This window comes from Muntiacus reevesi, chromosome 9 (assembly GCF_963930625.1).
Source record: "Muntiacus reevesi chromosome 9, mMunRee1.1, whole genome shotgun sequence".
NCBI lineage: Eukaryota > Metazoa > Chordata > Mammalia > Artiodactyla > Cervidae > Muntiacus > Muntiacus reevesi.
Window position 1 is genome coordinate 74,740,967 of NC_089257.1, and position 25,627 is coordinate 74,766,593.

General features: G+C 37.8%; 1 protein-coding gene across 1 annotated transcript in view; it reads right to left on the reverse strand.

Moving 5' to 3' along the window:
* GUCY1A2 (guanylate cyclase 1 soluble subunit alpha 2) overlaps positions 1 to 25,627 on the reverse strand; it is a 404,812-nt gene that overhangs the window by 353,973 nt on the left and 25,212 nt on the right. The window contains exon 2 of the mRNA XM_065945273.1: positions 1,417 to 1,478. Coding sequence (XP_065801345.1) covers positions 1,417 to 1,478 — 62 coding nt within the window. The remainder of the gene's footprint in view (positions 1 to 1,416; positions 1,479 to 25,627) is intronic.

The window sequence follows — 25,627 nt, forward strand, 5'->3', positions numbered from 1 at the left end:
TTAGATGACAGCCTCAAATTAAAAGCCATTCATGAGTTTAAGTAATGTTTTCCCTAGTACTGTACTCTTGAGGATTGATATGACAAAGTTTCAGGGCAATTTCCTTTGAAATGATACTTAATATACTAATCAAGCACTTAAAGTGTATGGTATTATACCAGATACTGAGATTATTTTTCCCCTATGCTTTCCTCCCTTCTATTTTGTAGGAAAAAAAGTTACAGTATATCCTAATAGCCAAAAATATGTTCTTGATCCCTATGACTTATGACTATGACCCATAAGTGTTATATGATTTCCTATAGCCTTTCAAGAGATACCAGGATTTGAATCTTGACTTCTCAGAAGTTCTTCAACTCCTACAAAGATAAATAGCTGTGGTACATTGTACATTTAATTTAAATAGCTAGGCTACATCAGAAAGTGAATTTAGGCTTTTAGATTTGCCAACTGCTTTCTGTCATAGCCAATCAAATATACACCTTACACTTATTTGGAGGTTTCTGCTTACAAAATACTTACATTAAAATTACCTCATTTAATAATGACAAATAATCCTTGATATAGTTATAATCATCATCATCACTGTTTAAAACAGATAAAGTTACTTTTAAGTTCTATTCCCTAATGAGACCTTGAATTCCTGTCTCATGACGTTAAATCTTCTTTCTTTACGCCAGACCACACCACTTCAAAAAGAGGGGAATAAATAAAGGAAACTCTCTAGCTCAGGTCTCTAACTAAACAAAACAAATACTTGTCACTCAACTGTACTAAGTTTATAGTGATATTGATTAAACTTGACTGAAGGATCCTAAAATTTCCTTTAAAACCTTACCATATTATGAAGACAAAATATGAAATTCGATGAATGAGAATGAGAAGGTAAGAGCTTAAGAAGGAAAAAAAAAGGAAAGCAATAGCAAAAGGGATTTTATTAAGAAGGATTTAACACAAATAATCCTTTGACAGAAATAATTCCAATAAACACAGAGCCCCTATGAGCCCCCACTCCACACTAAGCACAACCACTGTGCAATAAGGTTGACTTGGGTGGCAGAAAACCACATGTTCCACAACTACATTTGAGTAATTATTCTTTTTAAATTTAGTTATAGTAATTTATGTTAATTTCTACTATACAGAAAAGTGATTCAGTTACACATATACACATCCTTTATATACATATTACTTTGATTATGATTTATAACAGGATATTAAATATAGTTTCCTGTTCGATACACTAGGACCTTGTTGTCTATCCATTCTATATATAATAGTTTACATCGCCTAACACCAACCGCCCACTCCATCCCTCCCCCAACCCTCTCTCCCTTAGCAACCACAACTCTATTCTCTACATAGGAATTATCTTTAACTTGTTCCCAATAAAAACCAAAATCCATTTTTCCTTACCCTGTAACTTGGTGCTCATAATATTGCAGTGTCCTCTTGAGAGTCTGCTGTATCATCTGGGGCTACAGAATAATAATAATACATTATCAGCAAATCAGTGTCATTCCCATTCTGAGTATCATAAGCAGATATGTAGCTTCTGAGTCATCTCATAAGAATTTTCACTTTACAATATCAACTCATTGTGAATTTTGCCATGTATTTTCCCCACAAGAATATGAGACACTCAGTAATTACTCCGAATTTCCAAATTTCAAGTATGATAGCATTCCTTAGCCATATTTTCCCCAAAGCTTTTGCACCAGCTAATAAGTTCAAAGAAATACTCATTGAGTACCTACAATAAACCTAGACGTTGGTCAGGGGGGCAGTGGAGGAAGGGTGTTCTAGAGAAGAGTAATGCCCAGGTCAAACCTGACTTTCTCAAGAGATCTCAAGCAACGGTTCCAGAGTCTCCTGAGTGGGGGGGGCCACAGTGTTTGGGGCAAGAACTAGGATCTGCAGAAAATAACTAAGCAGCTCATGACTGGATTTTATAATCCCCTCTTCTTCATAACAGCTGAACACAGTTTCCTAAACTCAGACCAAGAATTATTCCAAGACATATTTAGGCAATGAAGCCTCAACTTGGAGTCTCAGACCTAAGCAGGCATGAGTCAAACAAAAGCGTTAAAGCACAGATTTTATTAACAAATTATAAGAACCAAATTCTCAGTGACAAGAGAGTGAATTTTTTAAATAATAAAAATCTCTAATCAATCAAGCAGGAAAAAAAGCTTATCAAAACACTGAGCCATTATAGCCATGGATGAATTTTATATTTTCTTGGGCTGCAAAATCACGGTAGATGGTGACAGCAGCCATGAAGTTAAAAGAATTTAAAAGAATTAAAAATTAAAATGGAGATGGTGAAGGACACGGAAGCTCTGCATCCTGCAGTCCATGAGGTTGCAAAGAGTCAGACAAAATTTAGTGACTGAATAGCATAACAAAATGACTCTAACACAGATCCTTCAAGATATGAGGGCAGCATGATAGTTTGGTAATCTCATGGGCTGCCACTAATTAGCCCCTTGGAAGAAAAGCTATGGCAAGCCTAGACAGTGTATTAAAAAGCAGAGACATCACTTTGCCAACAAAGGTCGATCTAGTCAAAGCTATGGTTTTTCCAGTAGTCATGCATGGATGTGAGAGTTGGACCATAAAGAAGGCTAAGCACTGAAGAATTGATGTTTTTAAATTGTGATCCTGGAGAAGTCTCCTGAGAGTTCCTTGAACTGCAAGGAGATCAAACCAGTCAATCCTAAAGGAAATCAACCCTGAATATTCATTGGAAGGGCTGATGCTGAAGCTGAAGCTCCAATACTTTGGCCACCTGATGCGAAGAGCTGACTCACTGGAAAAGACCCTGATGCTGGGAAAGACTGAAGGCAGGAAGAGAAGGGGATGACAGAGGATGAGAAGGTTGGATGGCATCACTGACTCAATAGACATGAGTTTGAGCAAGCTCAGGGAGATAGTGAAGGACACAGAAGCTCGGCATCCTACAGTCCATGGGGTTGCACAGAGTCAGACACAACTTAGTGATTGAACAACACAACAAAATGACTCTAACCCAGATCCTTTAAGATATGAGGGCAGCATAGTAGTTTGGTCATCTCATGGGCTGCCACTAATTAACTACATAAACCAAGGTAAATCTAAAAAAGGTAATCTGTAGAAGGATCTAGCACAATGCTGGTACTAAGAAACAGTTAATAAATATCAGTTTATTTCCCATCCCTAATCCTTCAAACTGATTTTCTTTAGGATATAAAGGATTTATGATTTAAAGGACTCTACACAGTTTTTTGTCAGGGTTTTCCTGAACTTCTTCCATGTTTACCTCCCTATGAAAATGCCCAGCAGACATGTAAGAATCTCCCTACCTAATACTCAAAAGTTTCAACAACCTCCTTTGTAGAAAATGGTTGTCTTAGTTTTGGGGAAGGAAAGAAAAACTTACAGACCTCTTTGATTTTCTTTTCTATGATAGGGACAGTGGATTTTGTCTCATTCCCAACCCTTGTCTCTCCAATCTTGTGGCATGCAGATACAAAACTATGTAGACCATCTAACTCTCTTGTCACACATTCTTTGTGTCCTAGGAAGGGGGTTGATAGATTGCTTCTTATTCGTTATATACAGCATGTTGCCTGAGGTCCTGATCTTATCTGTGGTGCATCAGTGTCCTAAAGCCTACGCCTGGCTTTATGTCTATTTTCAATCTCACTTTTGAGAATTCTGCTTTTGTCACCATCTCTCTGCACTGATCTGAAGGTTTTGTGGGAAATATTTGTAAATTCAGCTTCCATTTTCCTATTTTCCTCTATTGTAATAGGCACCATCTTCTCATTATTAGTATTAGTGATAAGTCTACTAATTTTTTAGGTGATGAGGCTCTTACATTACACTTGTGGGTGGGTGTTCTAAGATAAACTCTGTGCTCCTCCACTAGATTTTGAGACTCTTGAGGGTAGGAACCATGTTTTCAGCTGAACAGAGTCATAACTATCCTTTATTTAGCACCTACTATGCTCCAGAGACTTCATTTCAATCAGTTACCTTAAAAATAATATATACATGAGAAATCATTTCAGATATCCTAAGTAAACTGTCCAAGGTCATCTAGTTTGTGAGTCAGAGTTGGATTTTGACTCAGTTTGATCTTAAATCCTCTTTTATAAAAATCATCTTTCCAAGATCCTTCTTAAAGGAAAGGACAGATACAGAAAACAGGAATGGGATTTTAGCCTGTATAAGGTTACATGGAGAAGTTTTTTTTAAAAAGCTTGAGAAAAGTGAGTTTCAATTAAATCAAGAGCAACCACTGAGAACTATTCTATACTACCATTTGGAAGAACATCTTCATTGAGCAAATAAAAGAGTTCAGATATATTCTTCACTTTAGTCAAGCCATTTCAGAAATTAATTTGAGGAAGAATCAGCCTCCAAGTGTTCAGGGAAAGAGGTACAGGGTGATTTCTCTCAACCTGTTTTTCATTTATACTGGGATAAGATGTTCATGAGGCCTCAAACTCGTATAGATGTTTCTGTTCAACAGAACAGAATCAAAACAGAATAACATACCTAGAAAAGATATATTATTCCTGACCCAAGCAATGAGGCTCTTGAAAAATCTGAAGAGAGTGAACCAGACACGGCAATCCTAATGCACATTAAAAGTATGTTTTAAAAACCCAACTCATAGCCAACCTAAAGCAAGTCATTATCAGTCACTGGCTCAGTACTTCTGTAATCTCAGTCTCTTGTACTGGTTTGGCAGTTTCTGAGCTAAGATAACTTTCACTTTGGCAACATGCTCTAAAAGCAGTGAATATCCACAGAGGGATTATCTTTCCAATAACCTCTAGTGACAAAACATGGAACATAAAGCAAGAACCAGAGTGCATAGGGACAGTTAAGACCAGAATGACCTAATTTTTGCCAGAGGAAACTTTTTTCCTATACAGGAATTTCCCAGTCATTAGAAAGCAAATGTTCATGAAAGGAGTTAAGCCTTTTAAAGAACTGACTTTTTATTTTTTTCTTTTCTGAAGCAATTACTTTTACTCCCCAAAAGGAATTCTATTTAGAGTTTCCAAATACATTAAATGGAAAATGTTCTCCGGGCACATTCAACAAAGCTTCAGCTTCATAAAGGTTTATATACTTCTATCACTGGCCAAGTCCAGTGGGCACGTTCTGGTGGTCTGAATTACAAGCAGAGATCCTTGGATCTTCAGTAAGCCAAGGGTGACGTCAAAGCAACCCTGACTCCTCACCATGGATTATAATCATGGATTCACTCCAATTTTCTTCAGAGACACATAATCTGAGTCTCTCTGACATGAATAAAAAGCACACAGTGAAGACATGCACACGGGAGGGGTGACTCCTGCCTTGAAAGTTGAAGGACATTTGCTACATGTCCATGTACGCCAGTAATGCAAGTCAGTGGAGATGAGTGAGAAAAGCAAGGGCTCTGAAGATATGTGGATCTCCTTTCCTTTTCTTTAAGAATGCAACTCCACATCAGTTTCATCAGCCATCTACAGCCCAAAATCCCATTCCTGTTGCCTGTATCTATCTTTTCCTTCGGGCTTCCCTGGTGGCTCAGCTGGTAAAGAATCCGCATGCAATGCAGGAGACCTGGGTTCAATCTCTGGGTTGGGAAGATCCCCTGGACAAGGAAAAGGCCACCCACTCTGGTATTCCGGCCTGGAGAATTCCACGGACTATATAGTTCATGGGGTCTCAAAGAGTTGGACACAACTGAGTGACTTTCCTTTCCTTTAAGAAGGAGTTTGGAAAGATGATTTAGAAAAAAGGATTTAAGATCAAACTGAGTCAAAATCCAACTCTGACTCACAAACTAGATGACCTTGGACAGTTACTTAGGCCGTCTGAAATGGTTTCTCATGTTTATATTATTTTTATGGTAATTAATTGAAATAAATCAAAGTCTCTGGTACATAGTAGGTGCTAAATAAAGGATAGTTATGACTCTGAACTGAAAACATGGTTCCTACCCTCCAGAGTTTCAAAATCTAGTGGAGGAACACACAGTTTATCTTAGAACACCCACCCACAAGTGTAATGTAAGAGCCTCATCACCTAAAAAAAGCAGTAGATTTATCACTGATACTAACAATGAGAAGATGGTGCCTACTACAATAGAGGAAAATAGGAAAGTGGAAGCTGAATTTACAAATATTTCCCACAAAACCTTCAGATCAGTGCAGAGAGATGGTGACAAAAGCAGAATTCTCAAAAGTGAGACTGAAAATAGACATAAAGCCAGGCGTAGGCTTTAGGACACTGATGCACCACAGATAAGATCAGGAGGACCTCATGTATCATGCTGTATATAATGAATAAAAAGCAATCCAAGAAACTCTTTCCTAAGACATAAATAATGTGTGACAGGAGAGTTAGATGGTCTAAATACATTTATAGCTGCATGCCACAAGATCGGAGAGACAAGGGTTGGGAATGAGACAAAATCCACTGTCCCTATCATAGAAAAGAAAATCAAAGAGGTGTGTAATTTTTCTCTCCTTCCCCTAAACTAAGATAGAGATAGCGACTTCCTACTGTCCCTACTCAACACAAAGAAACACTGCATAGGAAGAGAGCTGGGGAGAGAAGGCAGCCATCTGTGTATGGCACATGTTCTGTCTCGGCCTCAAAGAGGAAGGACACAAAAGCTTCTGCTATGTGGCAACCGGAAGCCATCTTCATCTCCAGTCTCATTAACAGCTCGACTCTAGTCAGTCAGCAGTGACAGATCCCCACAAACTATATGTTATGCTCATGAAGAGTCATGGCATCCAAACAGCCAGCCATGAAATAGTCCAGAGTCAGAGAAATGATCCACGAACGGCAGGAGAAAGAAGTTCTCAGCAACTGGCCCTGCAAGCTCAGACAGCCCTGCAGAAGCTCCCACACAATCCCTGCTCTGCATATCCGCACCAGACAGTATGCAGATCAGGCAGGAGGCAGGGAATGAACAGTGTGTGTGTCACACGAAAAGGAGTCAACATCATACAAAGTCCACACTCATCTCAACTCTACAGAGATGAACTTACGGCTCAGATTGATTAAGTACCCCAAGATCATAAAACTTGAAAATGAATGAGACACTGCAAGCCAGGATTTGCTTCAAAGTGTACAATCTTTCTACTAGATGCCTTGCATGTCCCTCTCACCTTTAATATTATGTGATTCTATATACATTTTTAAAATATATATAGCATTTATCAAGCCAAAAACAAAAAACCACAGATAATTTAAAAGCAAATAAACTTCTCATTTTTGCTTTATAATACATATCCACGAGCTAGGGAATTAATGGAACCAATAGATCTTCCTTTAAAGAAATATCCAGAAATAGCCATGTTATCTTATTTACTTAAATATGAGAAAAACTATATTTTAATGTCAGAAACTAAATGATATGGATATATATTTAGTTACTATTGCCTGAGGCAACATGTGAAGAGCTGTTTCACTGGAAAAGACTCTGATACTAGGAAAGATTGAGAGCAAGAGGAAAATGAGGCAACAGAGGATGAGATGGTTGGATGGCATCATCGACTCAATGGCATGAGTTTGAGCAAACTCCAGGAGTTAGTGAAGGACAGGGAAGCCTGGCATGCTGCAGTCCTTGGGGTCGCAAAGAGTTAGACACAACTGAGCAACTGAACAACAAGAAATAGGCCGACAATTTTCAACTTTGCCTACACATTAAAATCCCCTGGGGAGCTTTTAAAAAATACCAATGCTGAGTACCACTCCCAAATTTTCCAATACAACTAGGGGGACCCATTTACTTCTAAAGTTAGTCAGGGTTGAAAATCTTACATTTAAGATAAAAACATGATGATCGAGACCAATACTCTATAAAAGTTACCTAAGTCAGCAGTAATGACAGTAGTTTCATTTTTCAAATATAAAAGAAGCAAGCTTCTGAAAGATGTTCACATGTAACTGCTAAATCAACACAATTTCACTAATAGTTTAAAATTAAATATGATTTGTAAACATAGAGAATTATATTGCTTGAAGCATTTACATAGGATTTGAACATTTTTCCAAGTAACTAACTCCCACAGATTTATGTCAGCATTTGATTTTGTGCCAGCATACACATAACAACAGCTTATACTGTATTGTATTATTGACTGTTGCACTTAATTTATGCAAGGCACTGGGCTTTAAGCCCATTACAAATATTAACTAATTTGATTTTCATATTAACATTATGAGGGAGATTATTATTTTATAGATGAGAAATCTGAGACACAGAAAGTTTATGTTGTCCTATGTCAAACAAGTAAAAACAGGCAAAGCCAGGGTTGAAACTCAGATAGTCTGTTCCAGAATCCAAACACTTAATCTCCAACCTGAATGTCACATAATATTTAACATCTTGTATTTGATTGAGCACTTTATATTTCATGTTTTTAATGTACCAATCCAGGGAAATAGACTGATATTATCACCATTTGACCAAAAAGGAATCAAAGCTAGAGAGACTAGAAGCCTTCCTCTACAAAAAGTGAAATTTTAAAGTTGACATAAAAATGAAGACTTACATGGATTCAAATTAACTGTTTGCTTCTTGACAACACATTTAATGTTCTTTAAATCTATGTACACAAAGAAGACCATAGATAAAAACCCTGACTGTCCTGTCTTAGATGTACTTCATTTTTTTTTAATATAAGCATTTTTTTAATTTTGTTTTTCTGATTGTCATTAAGTCATGTCCAACTCTTTGTGACCCCATGGACTGCAGAACACCAGTCCTCCCTGTCCTTCACTATCTCCCAGAGTTTAATCAGATTCATGTCCATTGGATCAGAGATGCTAGCTAACCATCTCACCCTCTGTCATCCTCTTCTCTTTTTGCTTTCAGTTTTTCCCAGGAACTGGTCTTTTTCAGTAAGTAGGCTCTTCACATCAGGTGACCAAACTATTGGAACTTCAGCTTCAGCATCAGTCCCTCCAATGAATAGTCAGGGTTATGACTAATTTTGTGACTAATTAATTTAGGACTGACAGATTTGATCTTGCAGTCCAAGGTACTCTCAAGAGTCTTCTCCAGGACCACAGTTAGAAAACATCAGTTCTTCAGTGCTCAACCTTTATGGTCCAACTCTCACATCTGTACGTGACTACTGGAAAAACCATAAGTTTGACGATAGGGACCTTTGTTGGCAAAATGATGTCTCTGATTTTTAATATGCTGCCTAGGTTTGTCATGGAGTTCCTACCAAGGAGCAAGCATCTTTCCATTTCATGGCTGCAGTCACTGTCCACAGTTATTTTGAAGCCCAAGAAAATAAAATTTATCATATTCCACTTTTTTTCCTTCTATTAACCATGAAGTGATGAGGCCAGATGCCAGGATTTTAGTTTTTTTAACACTGAGTTTGAAGTCAACTTTTTCACTCTCCTCTTTCACTCTCATCAAGAGGCTCTTTAGTTCCTCTTCAATTTCTGCCACTAGAGTGGTATCATCTGCATATCTGAGGTTGTGGATATTTCAAGATTTCTGACAATCTTGATTCCAGCTTGTGCTTCATCCAGCCCAGCATTTTGCACGATGTACTCTGCATATCCGCCTGCAACACAGGAGACCCATGTTCGATCCCTGGGTCGGAAAGATCCCCTGGAGAAGGAAATGGCAACCCACTCCATTAATCTTGCCTAGGAAATCTTATGGATAGAGGGGCCTGGCAGGCTTCAGTCCATGGGGTCAAAAAGAGTCAGACTTGACTGAGCAACTATCACTCACACCCTGCATATATGGCTTCCCTGGAGGCTCAGTGGTAAAGAATCTTCCTTCAATGCAGGAGAGACCTGGGTTTGATCCCTGGGTTGGGAAGACCCTCTGGAGGAGGAGATGGCAACCCACTCCAGTATTTTTGCCTGGAGAATCCCATGGATAGAGGAGCCTGGTGGGCTACAGTCTCTAGGGTTGCAAAGAGTGGGACATGACTTAAGTGACTTATCACACACTCACGCACTCTGCATATAAATTAAATAGGCAAAATGATAATATACAGCCTCGTAGTACTCCTTTTCCAATTTGGAATCAGACTGTTGTTCCTTGTCCAATTCTAACTGTTGCTTCTTGACCTGCATACAAGTTTCTCAGGAAGAAGGTAAAGTGGTCTGGTATTCCTAACTCCAAGAATTTTCCAAGTTTGTTGTGATCCATACAGTCAAATGTTTTAGCATAGCCAATGAAGCAGAAGTAGATGTTTTTTGGGGATTCTCTTCTTTTTTTATGATCCAATGGATGTTGGCAATTAGATCTCTATTTCCTCTGCTTTTTCTAAATCCAGCTTGTACATCTGGAAGTTCTCAGTTCATGTATTATTGAAGCCTAGCTTGAAGGATTTTGAGCATTACCTGGCTAGGATGTGAAATGAGAGCAATTGTATGGTACTTTGAACATTCTGTGGCATTGCCCTTCTTTGAGATTGGAATGAAAACTAACCCTTTCCAGTCCTGTGGCCACTGCTGAGTTTTCCAAATTTGCTGACATACTGTGTGTAGGACTTTAACTTAGATTACTGTGATGTTGAATGGTCTGCCTTAGAAACGAACCAAGATCATTCTATTGTTTTTGAGATTGCACCCAAATACTGCATTTCATACTGTTTTGTGACTATGAATGCTACTCTATTTCTTCTAAATGATTCTTGCCCACATAGTAGATATTCGTCATCTGAAGTAGATTCACTCATTCCTGTCCATTTTAGTTCCTGTTTCCTATGCTAATAATGTTCACTTTTGCATCTCCTTTTTATTCTGGGCTTTGCTGAGTCTTCTGAGAAGGCCTTCTCTAGTGGTAGTGATCAGGAGCTTCTCTCGCTGTGGGACATGGGCTCTGGGGTGCATGGGCTTCAGCAGCTGTGGGGCAGGGGCCCAACTGCTGCTGTTCCTGGGCTCAAGAGCACAGGCTCAACAGCAGTGAACTAAGCTCAACATGGCTTAGTTGCTCCTCTGCATGTGATATCTTCCCAGACCAGGGATCAAGCCAGTGTTTCCTGCATTGGCAGGTAGATTCTTTACCACTGAGCCACTAGGGAAACGTGTGGGTACACTTTCACTTCCTCTTCCTTAGCTTTCCCTCACCCTCTTCCCTACCCTCTGAGTGTCCAGTTAATTTATGCTGCATTCTGATAGGACAAATCCCCACCACCATCATCTAAACTCCCCAAAACAGGCCTCCAAAAATCATCATTGCATATTCTTTCCTTCCTTCATCAAAATTTGAAATCCCCTTAGTACTCTCGCCCCAGATGGTACTCAGGAGAAATCTTACCTTAATATATTGAAAAACTTGATCCTCAATCCTTACTAAGGTAGATGATAGTATAAATGGGCTCTCCTACCTTATATAAGATGATCTGAACTACTAAAGGTAGAATTGTGGTAAATAGGCTTGTCAATGAGAGATAAATTGCAGAGCAAGGAATCTTTCCATCACCTTCCAAATTACAATCCAAAGATCACTTTCTTTGTAACAAAAGAGCACTTACTTATAAGGGATTTGTATATGTCAAATTCCTTCACTTATAGTGATCAAAATGATAATATCTTACATTTATGGGTTGGTCTATGGAAACCAATGGATCAAAATATATGATTGGTATTTTTAATACATTTCAAATAACCAGTGTAAGTACTTCTGAAAGGCATGCAATTGTGGTAATTATCAGTCTTGCTAAAGATCCTGGCATAATATGAATTTTCCTAGCTTCTTACTAAGCTTACTATGCATAAACCAAAAAAAAAAAAAAAAAAAACCACTGCAAATTAAATATAAAACTTTGAGTTAAGACCTCTGTATTTCAAGCCCAGCTGTGCTACTGACCTTTTTTATAAAATTGGCCAAAATCCCTTCACCTGGAAGTAAGGAAATTTGGGGAAAATGCCTCCATTTTCCCATCTAAAAACACATATAAGAAGTTCATAGTTCTCAAAGTCATTCTGAAGTAAAGAACTGTAAAATTAAGCACTTGCAAACAGAGGGTCAGAATGTACCAGTCATTACACCACCTCTCAGGAAACCTGGAATACCATTTGTGAACTACAACAGTAGTTTGCTAAACAAAATTGGTAGACCAGACAATTACAAAAATAAAAAATGGTAAGTATGCTAAAAGAAAAAATAAAAGTTGGAGATGCATTATAATATATAGTTCTATACATACTGGTTGAAAATCTGCATGATTTCATCTAGTCTCCACTTTATTCTCCTTGTGAACACGGTGCACATTTCAGTAGCCTCATGAACGCTTATGGTAGAGACTGACATTATGCTAATTGACCCATAAAAGGGTTCAAATTTATAACCTCAGCCTTGTTAGAATCATGTTCTAATTAGCAAAGCACAGTGTTCATCATCATTTAATTACTGACTTTAAACTGAAAATACCTAACATATACTCAATGTGATAAGGCTTTCTATACAAAATATCTTTGTTTTCCAGTAATTTCCCCTTTGTTATTTTTTAATGCCTTTTCAAAAGAGCCACTGAATTTCAATTTGACAAGACCTAATGCCATCAATACTGATTTAATCTGAAAACATATATTCCTTGAGCTAAAATAGAGCCAAAGGGCTATTTATTAGTTCTCCTCCACCTCAGGAAGAGCACATTCAAGTAATCTAAGAATTTCTGTTTTCAGTGAACTACAGAAAATAACACCACCTTCAGTTTGTGTAACATTTCACAGTTTACAAATCACTTTTTTTCCTTCATATCATTATATAGTCACAACAACCTTTTAAGTTTCAGATATAATTATCCACATTTTACAGATGAAAATACTGAGATTTAGAGAGATCAAGGTGTTTTGCTCAAGTTACATGCTGGAAAGAGATGTTAACTAGACAAAAACTTAGATCTCCTGTGCTTTTTCTCCCACAGGCTGCTGCCTGCTTTGTTAATTTATCTCACTTTACTGACCATTGGTAAATTATTCCACATACCTAACTAAAATCTCATTTCCTATTATTCCTTTTAGTGATGGACATGAAAACAATGCTGAAAACTATTTTCCCAAATTTGTAAATGTTGTTATTGTTATTTAAAAAGTTCTGGTGGGATCATTAACTAATTAATAGTGAAACTTCAGGAAAAACATGCTTTCCTGGTTACCATCTTGGCTAACTGAATAAAAATTCTGACTTTGAGACAAAATGGTACCACTTCTAGACATCTCAGGAAAATTGATGGTGCTTTACTGCAAACCTTTGGAGAAACATGATTTCAGTCCTAAACCCTTAAACCAGACAAGACCCCGCAGATGGCACAGGGCTGACTCAGTCTCCAAAGTGAAACAAGAGTACGTCTTCTGGATTCAACACTATCATATCAGTTAAATGCTATGTGTTGAACGCTAACTGTCAAACACTTGGCCGAGCATGTTACATGCCCCAACTCATTTAATCCCCACAAAAATTCTGTAAGAGAGGAATAAAATTTCCCCCAATTACATAAATGTGAAAACTGAACCTATAAAAATTAAAAAAGAAAAGTGCCCAAAGTCACTTAAGTAGCAGCTAATATTGTCTATTTAATGTCTGATCTATATCTGACTACCTCCAAAAGTTAAACTGTTAATCTGCTCCTCTAAACTGAAATACAATGTTCTATATTTACCAAGGTAGAAAAGGTTACAGTTGAAAGGGGTAATTAAGCCTTAGCTAAATTATATGATTTTGGATACTGCATTTATTTTTCTGAACCTCTTTTTCCTTTACTATAAAATAGGGGAATTCCTAGCATAACAGTTTCTCAGGGTTGGTAAGTGCAAAATGAAATAAAGCTATTAATTACTATACACACAAATGTTATATGTTAATTCCATGCAAAAATCTATTGATGAGAAGCTGGTCAAAAAATTGTTAAATTGAACTAAACTGACCATGTATAACACCTGGAACTGTTGCCAGGCATGCCTCAGAACCCAAAGATTATAATTATATGCTGCAAAGCTAATTAGTGCCACTTCAACTCATGTAGAGCAATGGTCTTTGTGTCAGAAAACAATTTCTAGCTTTTAAAACATCTTTGCAGCCTTCACCTGAGCATTTCCAAAGAATTCCCTCTTGTTTTCAGTACTTGGGAGTTACAGTGAGGTGTTTTCCAAAAAGGACCTGGAAATAAGAGAAGTGATATTTCTGTCTGACAGTTGTTATAAAATTAACTCATAAAACAGGGAAATGCTTTGTCAACCATAAATGCACCAGCTTAAGCAATAATTTGTAAATCGGTGGCTGAGAATTACCTTCAAATATCAGCCAAGGTATCGCTCCAGGCAAAGTGGGCCACTGAGTAACAAAAGCAGGTGAAATTAGAGAGAGCAAGCCACAGGAAAGAGAATGGAGGGGAATAGTTTATGAAACATTATCTCTAATACTGTTCAAGGGCATATTGGTTCTCTATCACACTGAGAAAAATTATTCCTAAGGTAAGGAAAATTCTTCAACCATCTTAGCTAAAATGAAAGTTTTATGAATGAATGTGGAGCATCAGATCCCATTGTCATTGTAAGATGTCCCTTACAACCAGACAGATCCCTAAACTAGATTAAAGAATTTGGCATGAAATTAATTTTGCTTTGGCTCTACCTGGTCTAAAGCAAACTTGTGGTTCTGACTTGATTCCTCAAGGAGCCTGAACAGGTAAGAAATGTGCTGACCATGCAGACTTTGAGTAATAAACTTCATTTCACAGTTATTGCTCGCTGTAAATAACTGTCATTCAGACGCCAACCAAAATGCAGGAGACATTTTGTTTAGCCAGTCAGTGGCTAGCAATCTGATTATTTCGGGACTCTGACCAGACCAAGTCCTTGGAGTTTAAAAGTTTCAGACGTTGAAACATACAGAAACCATCAAAATACTACCCAGGGACAGTCTTGCTCAGCTCCAATGCTTCAGTCTCTCTTGGAATATAAAACTCAGCAAGGTTATAAAGATAATCAGATCTAGTATTGACTACAATCTGATTATCTAAATGGATACAAAATCTGCTTATTAGGCAGATGCTTGGCAGACAGTGACTCCCATGTCATCAGTATTTATGATAAACTACATTTCTAACTAGAGGTACAGAATAATCACATTTCTTTCTGGAAAACAATATGCAAGTCAAAGAATACTAATACTTCATGACATGAAAAGTCTTATTTTTATTCAAATCTATCCAAGCGCATTTTTTAACATAAGTTATTTCTGCTACATCAAGTATTTGAACATATATTTTATTGTACATTTATCAAGTTAAACACTCTGCAAGCTAAAATATAATAACAAAATAATAATAATGAATGCTCTCACCTTAAGTGTAAAATCATCCAAAATGTGTATTTTATTTTAGGAGTAACGGGAAATTGAGTAAAGGAGTAACACTATCAGGTTTAAGTTTTAGAAGATTCAATCGACAGCTGTGGGGGGTCAACTATCAGGGATTGGCAGTGGGAAAATTGGAAACACCCAGTGGGTTAGGAAGCTAAGCAGTTCTCCAGAGGAGAGGTGAAGGCTGGCTTGGATTATGGCATTAGTGGTACAGGTTTTATTTTATTTTAGCATTTTATTCTTTATTACTGAAAGAAAATAGCTTTACAGAGTTGTGTTAGCCCCTGCTGTACAACAAATTGGATCAGCTGTATGTATACATCTATCCCCTCCCTTTTGAGCTTCCCACCTACCCACCTCCAATCCCATCTCTCTATGGCATCACAGATCACTGAGTATCTGAGCACATTTTTTAACCTAGGTATCACTCCATTTTACAGTGTCTATTATACTGCTTCCTCATTCCTTCTCTGCAGAATAATTATGTACAATCTATTAAGAAAAATACATACCCTTATGAATAACCATTTCTATGATAAGCATGACTTCCTTCATATTCAGAAACCAAATGATAAGTAATATAATCACTGTTCCCAGATTCTGCAGCAGAAGTTAAGCTGTTGGCAGTGAGGATGGCTTCTGTCACTCTGTTCATAGCTGCCTCACCCATGGGAGCCTGGAGCATGACAGTGGATAGGCAAACTAGGTCAGCCTAGAGGCAGAACCCTGCCGAAGAAAGAACCCGTTGTCATTTTTAACATAAGTCTATGTTATAAGAACTCATAGCACAGTCAGGAACTAAACAATTGGTAAGAGGAGGTAAGGTTCAAGAAAATCAACAGGAAATTACTATCAACTACTCCTTAACAAGTTACAAAGTAGGGGAATGAAATAGCAAATAAGGAGTCTATTCTGAACAATATTATATATTGCTAAATTGAAGCTGGAATAATTCATGGACATGTTGCAAGGCACATCAAGGTGAAAAGGGCTTAGGACCTGAAACAGGAAAATTTAACTTACACTAAAAGTTAACTATTTAGGTTGGTGCAAAAAGTAACTGAGGTTTTACACTGTTGAATTTTTCTGCTTGATATTGGTATATATCTGTAAATAAATGTGGTTATGCTATACATCATTTTAATGTGCATTTCTCACTTTTTTTGGCTAATGACATTACTTTCTGTTCATTTTGAATTTATTTTAGACTAGGGAAATGATGCTAGACAAAAAGCAAATTTGAGCAATTTTCTTGTTTGAGTTCAAAATGGGTCGTAAAGCAGAGGATACAACTCACAACATCAACAACGCCTTTGGCCCAGGAACTGCTAACAAATGTACAGTGCAGTGGTGGTTCAAGAAGTTTTGCCAAGGAGTTAGATCCCTGAAGATGAAGAATGCAATGGCCGGCCATTGGAACTTGATAACAACCAGCTGAGAGGATCATAGAAGCTGATCCTCTTACAACTACATTCAGCTCAGTTCAGTTCAGTTCAGTTGCTCAGTTGTGTCCGACTCTTTGTGACCCCATGAATCACAGCATGCCAGGCCACCCTGTCCATCACCAATTCCCAGAGCTTGCTAAAACTCATGTCCATAAAGTCAGTGATGCCATCCAACCATCTCATCCTCTGTCAGTCCCTTTCTCCTTCTACCTTCAATCCTTCCCATCATCAGGGTCTTTTCCAAGAAATCAGCTCTTCACATCAGGTGACCAAAGTATAGGAGTTTCAGCTTCACCATCAGTCCTTCCAATGAATATTCTGGACTGATTTCATTTAGGATTGACTGGTTGGATCTCCTTGCTGTCCAAGGGACTCTCAAGAGTCTTCTCCAACACCACAGTTCAAAAGCATCAATTCTTTGGTGCTCAGTGTTCTTTATAGTCCAACTCTCACATCCATACATGGCTATTGGAAAAACCATAGCTTTGACTATATGGACCTTTGTTGGCAAAGTAATGCCTCTGCTTTTTAGTATGCTGTCTAGGCTTGTCATAGCTTTTCTTCCAAGGAGCAAGAATCTTTTAATATCATGGCTGCAGTCATCATCTCCAGTGATTTTGAAGCCCCAAAAAAATAAAGTCTCTCACTGTTTCCACTATTCCCCCATCTATTTGCCATGAAGTGCCATGATCTTAGTTTTCTGAATGTTGAGTTTTAAGCCATCTTTTTCATTCTCTTCTTTCACTTTCATCAAGAGGCCCTTTAGTTCTTCTTCACTTTCTGCCATAAGTGTAGTGTCATCTGCATATCTGAGGTTATCGATATTTCTCCTGGCAATCCTGATTCCAGCTTGTGCTTCATCCTACCTGACATTTCTCATGATGTACTCTGCATAGAAGTTAAATAAATAGGGTGACAATATATAGCCTTGACGGGCTCCTTTCCCTATTTGGAACCAGTCTGTTGTTCCACGTCCAGTTCTAACTGTTGCTTCTTGACCTGCATACAGATTTCACAGGAGGCAGGTAAGGTGGCCTGGTATTCTCATCTCTTCAAGAATTTTCCAGTTTGTTGTGATCCGCACAGTCAAAGGCTTTGGCATAGTCAATAAAGCAGAAATAGATGTTTTTCTGGAACTCTCCTGCTTTTTCGATGATCCAACAGATGTTGGCAATTGGATCTCTGGTTTCTCTGCCTTTTCTAAATCCAGCTTGAACATCTGGAAGTTCATGCTTCACATACTGTAGAAGCCTGGCTTCTTGAATTTTTAGCATTCCTTTGTTAGCGTGTGAGATGAGTGCAATTGTGCAGTAGCTTGAACATTCTTTGGGATTGCCTTTCTTTGGGATTGAAATGAAAACTGACCTTTTTCAGTCCTGTAGCCACTGCTGAGTTTTCCATTTTGTGGCATATTGAGTGCAGCACTTTCACAGCATCATCTTTCAGGATTTGAAATAGCTCAAACGGAATTCCATCACCTCCACTAGCTTTGTTCATAGTGATGCTTCCTAAGGTCCACTTGACTTCACATTCCAGAATATCTGGCTCTAGGTAAGTGATCACACCATCGTGATTATCTGGGTCATGAAGATCTTGTTTGTACAGTTCTTCTGTGTATTCTTGCCACCACTTCTTAATATCTTCTGCTTCTGTTAGGTCCATGCTGTTTCTGTCCTTTTCTGTGCCCATCTTTGCATGAAATGTTCCCTTGGTATCTCTAATTTTTTTTAAGAGATCACTAGTCTTTCCCATTCTACTGTTTGCCTCTATCTCTTTGCACTGATCACTGAGGAAGGCTTTCTCATCTCTCCTTGCTATTCTTTGGAACTCTGCATTCAAATGGGAATATCTTTTCTTTTGTCCTTTGCCTTTGGTTTCTCTTCTTTTCTCAACTATTTGTAAGGCCCCCTCTGACAACCATTTTGCCTTTTTACATTTCTTTTTCTTAGGGATTGTCTTGATCACTACCTCATGTACAGTATCACGAACCTCCATCCATAGTTCTTCAGGCAGTCTATCAGTTCTAATCCCTTGAATCTATTGTCACTTCCACTGTATAATGGTAAGGGATTTGATTTAGGTCATAGCTGCAGGGTCTAGTGGTTTTCCCTACTGTCTTCAATTTAAGTCTGAATTTTGCAATAAGGAGTTCATGATCTATACATAATCAGAACATGTTTAGTTTGATATAAAAAAGACCATGTAATTCACATTATCATATTATCTCAATGCAGTTAAAATATTTAATAATATCCAGTAGTTATCCTTGACAAAATATTTAGCAAAAAGGAGTAAAAATGACAACTTAATTCAATTAATAATTTAGCATAATTACAATGCACGCAGTCCAAATTGTCTGGTGAAGAGACTCATAGCAGATTTTTGTGGCATGAGAGTTTGATGTAGGAATCGAGAGATAGGATGGAAAAGGGGAAGAGAGAGAGAGGCTGAGAATAGGGATAACCAAAAGTAAATGCTTCTACTTTGCAGTTTTTTCTCAAACTTAACCCACAATATATCAGAGTTTACACTAATATAAAATGCCAAGGTAGAAACTGTAATATGCTTGATATTGACATGACTTCGCTTTCATTTCTATTAGCTGCTCTAGAAGAACACAATAATGACCTTTGTTATTTGAGGCTTTTAGTTTCTAGGCAGGCATATCTTTTTAAAATTTTTTTAATTGAAGGATAACTGCTTTACAGAATTTTGTGATTTTCTGTCATTCATCAACAAGAATCAGCCATAAGTACACCCATGTTCCCTCCCTTCTGAACCTCCCTCCCATCTCCCTTCACATCCCACCCTTCCAGCCTGTCACAAAGCCCCTGTTTGAGTTCCCTGGGTCACATAGCAAATTATTCCCATTGGCTATCTATTTTACACATGGCATTGTCAATTTCTGTGTTACTCTCTCCATATATCTCACCTTCTCCCTCCTCCCCTCTGCCCATGTCCATAGGTCTGTTCTCTATGTCTGTTTCTCCATTGCTGCCCTGATAATAAATTGATCAATACCATCCTTCTAGATTTCACATATATGCATTAGCATACAATATTTATATTTCTCTTTCTGACTTACTTCTCTCTGTATAATAGGCTCTAGGTTTGTCCACTTCATTAGAACTGACTCAGACACATTCCTTTTTATGACTAAGGACTTCCCTGGTGGCTCAGAGGTTAAAGTATCTGCCTCCAATGTGGGAGACCCAGGTTCAATCCCTGGGTCAGGAAGATCCCCTGGAGAAGGAAATGGCAACCCACTCCAGTATTCTTGCCTGGAGAATCCCATGGACGGAGGAGCCTGGTAGGCTACAATCCACGGGGTCACAAAGAGTCAGACACGACTGAGTGACTTCAGACTTCAGTATTCCTTTGTATACAGGTACCACAGCTTCTTTATCCATTCATCTGTCAATGGACATTTAGGTTGCTTAAAACGGATTAAAGACCTAAATGTAAGATGAGAAACTAAAAAACTCTTAGAGGAAAACATAGGCAGGATGCTTGGTGACATAAATCAAAGCAAGATCTTCTATGATCCACCTCCTAGAGTAATAGAAATAAAAACAAAAATAAACAAGTGGGACCTAATTAAACTTAAAACTTTTTACACAACAAAGGAAACTACAAACACGGTGAAAAGACAACCCTCAGAATGGGAGAAAATAATAGCAAATGAAACAACTGACAAAGGATTAATTTCCAAAATATATAAGCAGCTCATACAACTCAATACCAGGAAAACAAACAATGCAATAAAAAAGTGGGGAAGAAATCTAAAAAGATACGTCCCCAAAGAATACATACAGATGGCTAACCAAGCATATGAACAGATGCTCAACATCACTCATTATTAGAGAAATGCAAATGAAAACTACAATGAGATACCACGTCACAGCAGTCAGAATGGCCATCATCAAAAAATCTACAGACAATACACGCTGGAGAGGGTGTGGAGAAAAGGGAATGCTCTTGGGTTGCTCGTGGGAATGGAAAGGGATACAGCCACTATGGAAGACGGTACGGAGATTCCTTAAAAAGCTAGGAATAAAACCATCATATGACCCAGCAATCTCACTCCTAGGCATAAACCCTGAGGGAACCAAAATTGAAAGAGACACAAGTATCCCATTGTTCATTGCTGCACTATTTACAATAGCTATAACTAGGCAGGCATATCCTGATATGAGTTATAGATCACAAAAAGTGGCTGAATACCATAACTAATGGCCAAAAATTGTTGGTCTGATCTTATTTTTAGATTCATATTTATAGATTCACATTTTATAGTTTTATAATTTTAACAATTTCATTGACCTGCATTTGAACGTGACTTACTCATATGTATCCTTTGAAAAATTATGTCTCTTGGGATCGCTGTTGTTGTTTGGTCACTGAGTCATGTTTGATTCTTTGCGACCCCATGGACTCCAGCACGTCAGGCTTCCCTGTCCTTCACTATCTCCCAGAGCTTGCTCAAACTCATGTCCACTGAGTCAGTGATGTCATCCAACCATCTCATCTTCTGTCGTCCCCTTCTCCTCCTGCCTTCAATCCTTCCCAGCATCAGGATTTTTTCCAGTAAGTCAGTTATTCGCATCAGGTGGCCAAAGTATTGGAGTTTCAGCTTCCTTATCAGTCCTTCCAATGAACAGCCAGGACTGATCTCCTTAGGATGGACTGGTTGGATCTCCTTGCAGTCCAAGGGACTCTCAAGGGTCTTGTCCAATACAACAGTTCAAAAGCATCAGTTCTTCAGCACTCAGCTTTCTTATGCTTCAACTCTCACATTCATACATGACTACAGGAAAAGCCATAGCTTTGACTATACAGACCTTTGTCAGCAAGGTGATGTCTCTGCTTTTTAATATGCTGTCTAGGTTGGTCATAGCTGTTCTTCCAAGGAGCAAGCATCTTTTAATTTCATGGCTACATTCACCATCTGCAGTGATTTTGGAGTCCAAGAAAATAAAGTCTCTCACTGTTTCCATTGTTTCCTCATCTATTTGCCATGATGTGATGGGACCAGATGCCATGATCCTAGTTTTCTGAATGTTGAGTTTTAAGCCAGCATTTGCACTGTCCTCTTTCACCTTCATCAAGAGGCTCTTTAGTTCCTCTTCAATGATAACTTGTAGTAAAATGTTTTTTCCAGTCAAAATAATTGAGTATCTATCTATGTTTTCCCAACTATATATCCAATGGAATTGTTAATTTCATTTGTCATCATTAATGCCATTGATTAATCTGATATATCCCATTGCTACAATCAAAATAATTGGGAATCTATGTTAACTATGTGTTTGAAATATTTCTCAATAGTCAAAATTGCTAAGCTAGTGGTGAAAAATTACAACTTAAAGGACTATTTGATTTCCTCCACAGTCCCCCGCTCCCATGCCAAGACTGCAGCTGAATAAGGAGAGCTGCCTAAGTGCTTAAAGAAGCAGCAGGCACCAGTCGCACGAACCGCAGTTCTCACAGGCAGCCCCTGGCAAGCTGTGGATGTATTTCACCCATTCTCCTTTGGCAGGAAAGTTAGCTTTGTACTTTGCAAGCACACGTTTGAAAAAATAATTTAATTCAGAACAAAAGGAGAGACTGGTTTTCTTTGAAATGTGTTTATAATGGCAATGAGTTAACACAGCAGGGGGAAAAGGGGGAGGATTTATAGCTTCTAAACGCTGTCATGTCTACCAAGTGTTTACTGACCTTTATGTCAGGACAACAAATCTTTCTTCCAGCATCCACACTAGAAACTTCCTCATGTCTGTCTGAAGCTTCAAGTCAAATTACAATAATATGTAGTCAAATGTATTCTTTCCTCAGTCTTTGTTTCATTACAAAACAATCCCATCATTATCACTGCTTACAATAAACGCCTTAGGAGGGCAGATTCTTTGTTAACGTGGTAAAAGACATTTTCATTACTGTGGAAAGTTCTTTAAAACACAAAATGAAAGAAAATTTTCCTACTTCAGATTTCTATTGAATTATATTTTTAAATTCAGAATCAAACAGTGTCATTTTTTCTTTTCCCTATAAAATCAATAATAGGTCGATGATCGATTTCAAAAATTACATCACAAATATATGATAAAAATACAATTTGTAAGAATCTCTGTATTCTTTCCTTTCTGAAAACAAATAAATTCCTTAGATTAGAAAGCAAATTTTGTAAGACAATGTTCAAATATCAAGTCATCTCCCATATGCAAATGAAACTGATCACAGGAGGGAAAAAATGAAATTGGAAGACAGGCTCAGAGTAACCCTGTACTGAGAGAATTGGTCAACAGGCATTGAAACTAGATATATTTGTCTTTTTTTGAGATCTACAGAAACTTACTAAATAACAATGACAAGCTTCTTACTAGTGCAGCAACAGGTACTCCCTAAATTTTCTGCTAAGTTAATGTGAATTTTTCTTTCAAAAGTTCTTGCTTCCCTGGGAAAAGTTAAGGTAAGCAAAAACTTTATACAAATAATAATAATAATAAAGAGGTTGAAAAAAAGATAAAACCTTTCTGAAATATTATTCCTGAAATGTTCAGAATCACAACAAAAAATGGTAAGGTGGGGGGAGAGGGGAGCAGTGGGGAGGGTAGATTATAAAGTATTTTCTACAAATGAGATATCTCAAACTCCTGACACAGAAAGGGCCAACAACAAATATTTGCTTAATGTGTGTATGTGTCTGCTTGGTCATCAGTAGTGTCAGACTCTTTGTGACCTAATGGACTGTAGCCCACCAGGCCCCTCTGTCCATGGGCTTCTCCAGGCAAGAATACTGGAGTAGGTTGCCATTCCCTTCTCCAGGGGATCTTCTGGGCCCAGGGATCAAATCTGTGTCTCCTGCATTTCAGTTGGATTCTCTATCATCTGAGACATCATGGTAGTTCATCTGCTTGCTAACTAATGTTTTTTTTTCTTAAGTATATTTAGATTATGTAGAAAAAATTTATTCTTTCCAATATGTAAGTGGACTAGTGTAGCAAATTACAACAGTATTTAAGGAAAATCCAGTACATTTTATTTTTCAACCCTGAGTTATGCAGACCCTGAGTTTGTGTTCCATAGATCTTATGTTTTCAGTTCAGGATACAATAAAGTCAAACATGCATAGAAGGTGAATAATAAATATATGATAAAGCATAATAGGACATAATAATTATTTACATTTCTATAATATGTTTTGTCTATTTTGCTCTTGTTACTGAGAGTGATTTTATTTTTCTAAAATGCATTTGTATTTACTATCCTACTTGTTTCTTATTTGTATAGTATTGTTAGAATAAATATCTTTATGTTAACTCTAAATTTAATCATTTAACAAATGCTTACTGACTAGCTACTATGTGTCAGGCACTGGCAGACTTGGGATTTGGCAGTATATAAAAACAGATAAAAATAGTTGCTGATATTGAGCAAAATCACCCCAAAAAATGAAAAAGGAGAGAGCCAAGAAGCTACGGTCAATTGTGTATATCTTGCTTGACCTTATTTTGCCTTCCACACTATATTTCAACTGCATGAAATATATTCAGTACAACAACAAAGTAGACTCCTATTCACTTGGCTCCTAATACCTCAGGAGTTCCTTCCTGTAGTGACTTTTTCATCAATGTCAAAAAAAGCTCTAGTGCTAAACAAAGCCATATCAGACACAGAGATGGTAGGAATATGGGTTATATATATAAAGTGTATATCAAATTACCTTTAAAACTAAAAAAAGAACAAGCTAGCATGAGCACAAATCAAAAGTTTCCTCCACATGGCGTTCAATTTATAAAGACTTATCTTTAGAAGAATAAGAAAAAATCTGCAGTTTTCAAAAAGTGATCTACAGTGGAATATACCCAAAAAGGTACACTCTACAGTTTAAATACAAAATTTCTAAAGAATGAATTACTAACCTTTCAGACCTCATTTAACATCCCTCGGTCAGTGTAGCTGCCACAACTAAGGTACGCCTGTTGCTGCGCCTAGTCATCAGTCCCGTCTGACTCTTTGCATCCCCATGGACTGCAACCTCCCAGGCACCTCTGTCCATGGGGTCTCTCCAGGCAAGAGTACTGGAGTGGGTGGCCTTTCCCTTCTCCAGGGGATCTTCCCAATCCAGGGATCAAACCCAAGTCTCCCGCATTGCAGGCAGATTCTTTACCATCTGAGCCACCAGGGAAGCCTCTACGGAGTACATCACAATGTCTACCATACTCACAGAAGTATACCTAGAGAACTGCAACTTAAATTTGAGAGTCAATAAAATATACAAAACTACTGACTGATCACTGAGTTACAGTGATAAAATCAAGATAAGGCTGTAATAAATTAGGTGTAAATAAAACCAAAATCAGATAGCTGTCTTTGCACTAAATACTGCACCCCCCTTAGGTGCACAGAAAAGAAGAGAAACAAGCATCCTCATTTCTGGCAAAAGAGCCACAAAATGTCTCTTGCTCAACTCCACCCTTTCCCAAATCCTATGTATCTCATTCATCTATAGCTTTTTTTGATGACTCTATTACCTTAAAACATGTGTTTCCATTTCCTTTTAATAAAGTTTGATTTGGCCTCACAGGCCTTGCCAACTACCTCACTTTACTTGCATTGCCAAAAGTCTTGGAAGACAAATGTACGCTCATCATATCCTTTGTTTACTCATCTTGTTAAAGAGCTCTATCTCAGTTGCAGGACTGACATCACTTCTGAAGACAATCAGAAACCTCATTCACACTTGGTTTGAAAGTACATTCTTAAATTCACATTGTTTTTCAAATATCAACCACTACAATCCTTGCTCCCAGCTGCCCTCCAGCCACCTCCCACC